Below are 7,915 nucleotides of genomic sequence, written 5' to 3'. Positions count from 1 at the left end.
CCAGGAAGCCGGTCCTCGTCAAGAGGGCCGGGAAGCCAGTCCTCCTCAAAGAGGCTTGGAAGCCGGTCCTCCACAAGGGGGCCAGGAAGCCAGGAAGGGTTGACCAGGAAGCTGACACCTTGCCTGAACCTAGCTGTATTGTAGGCATTCTGCATCCAGCCATCGCCTGTGTTAGACATAATCTTTGCTCAGTCGGCCAGCTGAGTAAAGGCAAAGTGGCTGAAGCTACTAATACATCTCCATGAGCCACCAACGGCGACGTTAATCCGTGGGAACAGGCAGAATCCGGGAACTCTTCGTATTTGCCAGTGTTAGCCACCTACAAGCAGTGTGCCAGTGTATGGTAGGACGTGTGTGGGCGTGAGGGCCGGCTGTACAACCGAGTAAGTACCACCTGTGTGTATTTGGTGATTCGAGGCTGGTGGTGATGCCATGGCAGGTAACGAAACCATAGTTGGTAATGACACCATGGCTGGTGATGACGTCATAGCGGGTGATGACACCATTGTTGGTAGTGACGCCATGGCTGGTGGTGACTCGATAGCTAATAGTGATGCCTTGGCTGGTGATGACGCCATTGCTGGTGATGACTCCATGTCTGGTGGTGACGCCATGGCTGGTGGTGATGACCCCATGACTGGGGATAACGCCATGGCTGATGGTGATGATGCCACGCTGGAGGTGACACCATAGCTGGTGTTGACACCATGGCTGGTGGTTACACCATGACTGGTAATGATGCCATGGCTGGTGGTAACGCAATGGGTGGTGGTGACGCCATGGATGGTGGTGATGCCATGGCTGGTGGTGACGATTCCATGGCTGGAGGCCATGTTGCAATAGCTGGTGGTGACGATGCCATTGCTGGTGGTGACGATGGCATGGCCGGTAGTGACGATACCTAGGATGGTGTTGACGATGCCTTGGCTGGTGGTGACGACATGGTTAATGTTGACGATGTCATGGCTTGTGGTGACGCCACAGCTGGTGGTAACGACATGGCTGGTGGTGATTCCATGGCTGGTTGTGACGCAATTGCTGGTGATGATGTCATGGCTGGAGGTGACCCCATGGCTGGTGATGATGCCATGGCTGGTGTTGACGCCATGGCTGGTGGTGACGCCATGGCCGGTGATGATGCCATGGCTGGTGTTGACGCCATAGCAGGTCGTGACGCCATGGCTGGTGGTGATGCCATGGCTGGTGTTGACGCCATGGCTGGTGGTGACGCCATAGCAGGTCGTGACGCCATGGCTGGTGGTGATGCCATGGCTGGTGTTGACGCCATGGCTGGTAGTGACGCCATGGCTGGTGATGACACCATGGCTGGTTATGACGCCTTGACTGGTGATGACACCATGGCTGGTAGTGATGCCATGGCTGGTTATGACGCCATGGCTGGTAGTGACGCCATGGCTGGTTATGACTCCATGGCTGGTGATGACACCATGGCTGGTTATGACACCATGGCTGGTGATGACACCATGGCTGGTAGTGACGCCATGGCTGGTTATGACGCCATGGCTGGTGATGACACCATGGCTGGTGATGACACCATGGCTGGTTATGACACCATGGCTGGTGATGACACCATGGCTGGTAGTGACGCCATGGCTGGTGGTGACGCCATGGCTGGTGATGACACCATGGCTGGTGATGACACCATGGCTGGTGATGACACCATGGCTGGTGATGACACCATGGCTGGTTATGACACCATGGCTGGTGATGACACCATGGCTGGTAGTGACGCCACGGCTGGTGGTGACGCCATGGCTGGTGGTTACGCCATGGCTGGTTATGACACCATGGCTGGTTATGACGCCATGGCTGGTTATGACGCCATGGCTGGTGATGACGCCATGGCTGGTTATGACGCCATGGCTGGTTATGACGCCATAGCTGGTTATGACACCATGGCTGGCAGTGACGCCATGGCTGGTTATGACGCCATGGCTGGTTATGACGCCATAGCTGGTGATGACACCATGGCTGGTGATGACACCATGGCTGGTTATGACACCATGGCTGGTTATGACACCATGGCTGGTAGTGACGCCATGGCTGGTTATGACGCCATGGCTGGTTATGACGCCATGGCTGGTGGTGACGCCATGGATGGTTATGACACCATGGCTGGTTATGACACCATGGCTGGTTATGACACCATGGCTGGTTATGACACCATGGCTGGTAGTGACGCCATGGCTGGTGTTGACGCCATGGCTGGTGGTGACGCCATGGCTGGTTATGACACCATGGGTGGTTATGACACCATGGCTGGTTATGACACCATGGCTGGTTATGACACCATGGCTGGTTATGACACCATGGCTGGTTATGACGCCATGGCTGGTTATGACGCCATGGCTGGTGGTGACGCCATGGATGGTTATGACACCATGGCTGGTTATGACACCATGGCTGGTTATGACACCATGGCTGGTTATGACACCATGGCTGGTAGTGACGCCATGGCTGGTGATGACGCCATGGCTGGTGGTGACGCCATGGCTGGTTATGACACCATGGCTGGTTATGACACCATGGCTGGTTATGACACCATGGCTGGTTATGACACCATGGCTGGTTATGACGCCATGGCTGGTGATGTCGCCATGGCTGGTGGTGACGCCATGGCTGGTGGTGACGCCATGGCTGGTTATGACGCCATGGCTGGTGATGACACCATGGCTGGTGATGACGCCATGGCTGGTGATGACGCCATGGCTGGTGGTGACACCATGGCTGGTGATGACACCATGGCTGGTTATGACACCATGGCTGGTGATGACGCCATGGCTGGTTATGACGCCATGGCTGGTGGTGACACCATGGCTGGTGATGACACCATGGCTGGCGGTGACACCATGGCTGGTTATGACGCCATTACTGGTTATGACACCATGGCTGGTAGTGATGCCATGGCTGGTTATGACGCCATGGCTGGTGATGACGCCATGGCTGGTTATGACGCCATGGCTGGTGATGACACCATGGCTGGTGATGACGCCATGGCTGGTTATGACGCCATGGCTGGTTATGACGCCATGGCTGGTGATGACACCATGGCTGGTGATGACACCATGGCTGGTGATCACACCATGGCTGGTTATGACGCCATGGCTGGTTATGACGCCATAGCTGGTGATGACACCATGGCTGGTGGTGACACCATGGCTGGTGATGACACCATGGCTGGTCATGACACCATGGCTGTTGATGACACCATGGCTGGTGGTGACATCATGGCTGGTTATGACGCCATTACTGGTTATGACACCATGGCTGGTTATGACGCCATGGCTGGTGATGACGCCATGGCTGGTGATGACGCCATGGCTGGTGATGACACCATGGCTGGTGATGACGCCATGGCTGGTGATGACACCATGGCTGGTGATGACGCCATGGCTGGTGATGACACCATGGCTGGTGATGACGCCATTACTGGTTATGACACCATGGCTGGTTATGACGCCATGGCTGGTGATGACGCCATGGCTGGTGATGACGCCATGGCTGGTGATGACACCATGGCTGGTGATGACGCCATGGCTGGTGATGACACCATGGCTGGTTATGACACCATGACTGGTGATGACGCCATGGCTGGTTATGACGCCATGGCTGGTGGTGACACCATGGCTGGTGGTGACGCCATGGCTGGTGATGACACCATGGCTGGTGGTGACCCCATTACTGGTTATGACGCCATGGCTGGTTATGACGCCATGGCTGGTGGTGACACCATGGCTGGTGGTGACGCCATGGCTGGTGGTGACACCATGGCTGGTGATGACACCATGGCTGGTGGTGACACCATGGCTGGTGGTGACACCATGGCTGGTGGTGACACCATGGCTGGTGGTGACACCATGGCTGGTGGTGACACCATGGCTGGTGGTGACACCATGGCTGGTGATGACACCATGGCTGGTGGTGACCCCATTACTGGTTATGACGCCATGGCTGGTTATGACACCATGGCTGGTTATGACGCCATGGCTGGTGATGACACCATGGCTGGTGGTGACCCCATTACTGGTTATGACGCCATGGCTGGTTATGTTGGATATTTCCAACATCGAATACAGCATTGTTGTATTCTCATTACTTATTACTAACCATACTTAATACTGTAGTAAGTAAAATTAACAATTCGTAGAATTCTCCTGTACTAATAATTCATCTGTGCATTAGGCTAGAATTCTCACGTCACCTGACGCCAGTATTGCGTCTGATTTCTTTACAGTAAAACACATTATATACAATTTGTGTGAGAATTAAATACGATTCTCCATAATTAAAGCATTCTGTATGACAACTGATTGCAGACGAATTGTTCTCTATCTAAAAGCCGAATAAAGCGTTAGAATTATACCGTCTACCTCGCGGTAGTGTTAACGTCATCAATGAATGCCATGGGGAGACATTAATTCCTCTCCCTTATATATTTACTATTCTTAAATAGTTAAATAATAATATTTCGTTCCTCTAAATAATAAACCCGTCCAGTCTTTAGAGTTTCAAGCGCGAATGCGAGAAATATTAATGTTCATGCCAATAATTTGTGTTGTGAACGTCGACTGGGCGTGGGAGGAGGGACGCCATGCCATCCTCAGTACACGTGGGGAACCGAAGAGAGGCAGACCTGCGCTTAACGTACTCACAAAAGACGCCATTGTCCAGCAAATAGGACACGTGTGTCTATCCACAGATGAAAGCCGCCACTGTGAGGCGTGAACGACCTTGCAGATAATATCTTCAACTAGTGCTGGTGTTAAATAAGGGACCCCTAGACTTGGTTCCTGACGACACGTGATCAGCCAACTTGAAACGTATTAATCCAGGATAAGCTCACCTGAACTTAGGATACGTAATTACGGCAATATTAATACTTACACAGTGCCCACAGTTAAGTACTTTTATTTGATGCATCATTTATAAGTGTATTAATGGCAGGGTGATTGCACGTCACGCGGCAAGACAACACCTAATAACAGGTGATTAGAATTCTATCTGTAGATATTAATAATCTTGAATATGAATTGAGTAGTTAAATCCATTGCTACTGGTAGTTATTTATCTTGCAGCTCGAGAGACGAATTCCTCATGCTGTCTTCTCCATGTTAACCGTGTCATTCGTCGGTGTGCCAGACTTGGAGATTAAGAGGACTGCCAGGGTTATCTAAAGGAATCTATTACCAGCTAAGGCTTATTTATTTTTATTCATAACTTTGCAATTTGATACATTCAGAATGTACAACATAATGTGTGATTTACTGTAACTCATTATTATGCTCATATTCATGTTTTTCTTTGTATGAATAATATTATATTCAACATTAATTATAGGATTAGATTATTATTAATAGAATTAGTGAACGAACCACACTGATTCCTGGACGTACTGACCTCCAGTAATAACCCCCCAATGTAGGTGTTTGAGGTTTGGTTTTTAATAATACAGCCCATTAATTATTCTTATGATCATACTTTCTAGTCATATCCATAGTCACTGGTTTTCTCTAGAATTTTATCTAATGATCTGAAATTCTCAGTTTCCCTCTTTCCTTTAAAAGCGGGTGGTCCTTCGTAATTTTAATTTACTACTTTAATTATTAATTAATCAGAATCAAACCCAAATATCCCACAGGTTATGACGCCATGGCTGGTGATGACACCATGGCTGGTTATGACACCATAGCTGGTGGTGACCCCATTACTGGTTATGACGCCATGGCTGGTTATGACACCATGGCTGGTTATGACGCAATGGCTGGTGATGACGCCATGGCTGGCTATGACACAATGGCTGGTGACGACGCCATGGCTGGTTATGACGCCATGGCTGGTTATGACACCATGGCTGGTGATGACACCATGGCTGGTGTTGACACCATGGCTGGTTATGACGCCATTACTGGTTATGACACCATGGCTGGTAGTGATGCCATGGCTGGTTATGACGCCATGGCTGGTGATGACGCCATGGCTGGTTATGACGCCATGGCTGGTGATGACACCATGGCTGGTTATGACGCCATGGCTGGTTATGACGCCATGGCTGGTTATGATGCCATGGCTGGTGATGACACCATGGCTGGTGATCACACCATGGCTGGTTATGACGCCATGGCTGGTTATGACGCCATGGCTGGTGATGACACCATGGCTGGTGATGACACCATGGCTGGTGGTGACACCATGGCTGGTGATGACACCATGGCTGGTGATGACACCATGGCTGGTGATGACACCATGGCTGGTGGTGACACCATGGCTGGTTATGACGCCATTACTGGTTATGACACCATGGCTGGTTATGACGCCATGGCTGGTGATGACGCCATGGCTGGTGATGACGCCATGGCTGGTGATGACACCATGGCTGGTGATGACGCCATGGCTGGCTATGACACAATGGCTGGTGACGACGCCATGGCTGGTTATGACGCCATGGCTGGTTATGACACCATGGCTGGTGATGACACCATGGCTGGTGTTGACACCATGGCTGGTTATGACGCCATTACTGGTTATGACACCATGGCTGGTAGTGATGCCATGGCTGGTTATGACGCCATGGCTGGTGATGACGCCATGGCTGGTTATGACGCCATGGCTGGTTATGACACCATGGCTGGTGATGACACCATGGCTGGTGTTGACACCATGGCTGGTTATGACGCCATTACTGGTTATGACACCATGGCTGGTAGTGATGCCATGGCTGGTTATGACGCCATGGCTGGTGATGACGCCATGGCTGGTTATGACGCCATGGCTGGTGATGACACCATGGCTGGTTATGACGCCATGGCTGGTTATGACGCCATGGCTGGTTATGATGCCATGGCTGGTGATGACACCATGGCTGGTGATCACACCATGGCTGGTTATGACGCCATGGCTGGTTATGACGCCATGGCTGGTGATGACACCATGGCTGGTGATGACACCATGGCTGGTGGTGACACCATGGCTGGTGATGACACCATGGCTGGTGATGACACCATGGCTGGTGATGACACCATGGCTGGTGGTGACACCATGGCTGGTTATGACGCCATTACTGGTTATGACACCATGGCTGGTTATGACGCCATGGCTGGTGATGACGCCATGGCTGGTGATGACGCCATGGCTGGTGATGACACCATGGCTGGTGATGACGCCATGGCTGGTGATGACGCCATGGCTGGTGATGACACCATGGCTGGTTATGACACCATGGCTGGTGATGACGCCATGGCTGGTTATGACGCCATGGCTGGTGGTGACACCATAGCTGGTGGTGACGCCATGGCTGGTGATGACACCATGGCTGGTGGTGACCCCATTACTGGTTATGACGCCATGGCTGGTTATGACGCCATGGCTGGTGGTGACACCATGGCTGGTGTTGACGCCATGGCTGGTGGTGACACCATGGCTGGTGATGACACCATGGCTGGTGGTGACACCATGGCTGGTGGTGACACCATGGCTGGTGGTGACACCATGGCTGGTGGTGACACCATGGCTGGTGGTGACACCATGGCTGGTGATGACACCATGGCTGGTGGTGACCCCATTACTGGTTATGACGCCATGGCTGGTTATGACACCATGGCTGGTTATGACGCCATGGCTGGTGATGACACCATGGCTGGTGGTGACCCCATTACTGGTTATGACGCCATGGCTGGTTATGACGCCATGGCTGGTGATGACACCATGGCTGGTTATGACACCATGGCTGGTTATGACACCATGGCTGGTTATGACGCAATGTCTGGTGATGACGCCATGGCTGGTTATGACACCATGGCTGGTGATGACGCCATGGCTGGTTATGACGCCATGGCTGGTTATGACACCATGGCTGGTGATGACGCCATGGCTGGTTATGACGCCATGGCTGGTGATG

The 7,915-nt window shown here is 52.0% G+C and overlaps 1 protein-coding gene across 1 annotated transcript in view; it reads left to right on the top strand.

The window, feature by feature from the left end:
• The first annotated feature begins 941 nt into the window (after window positions 1-941).
• Window positions 942-7,915, top strand: part of LOC138355124 (seminal vesicle major clotting proteins-like) — a 33,021-nt gene continuing 26,047 nt past the window's right edge. Inside the window, exons 1-2 of the mRNA XM_069309848.1 lie at window positions 942-1,239; window positions 5,660-5,875. Coding sequence (XP_069165949.1) covers window positions 942-1,239; window positions 5,660-5,875 — 514 coding nt within the window. The remainder of the gene's footprint in view (window positions 1,240-5,659; window positions 5,876-7,915) is intronic.

Source organism: Procambarus clarkii, chromosome 66, assembly GCF_040958095.1.
Source record: "Procambarus clarkii isolate CNS0578487 chromosome 66, FALCON_Pclarkii_2.0, whole genome shotgun sequence".
Lineage (NCBI taxonomy): Eukaryota > Metazoa > Arthropoda > Malacostraca > Decapoda > Cambaridae > Procambarus > Procambarus clarkii.
Note: the sequence above shows the minus strand (reverse complement) of the source record. Positions and strands in the feature narration are given on the sequence as shown.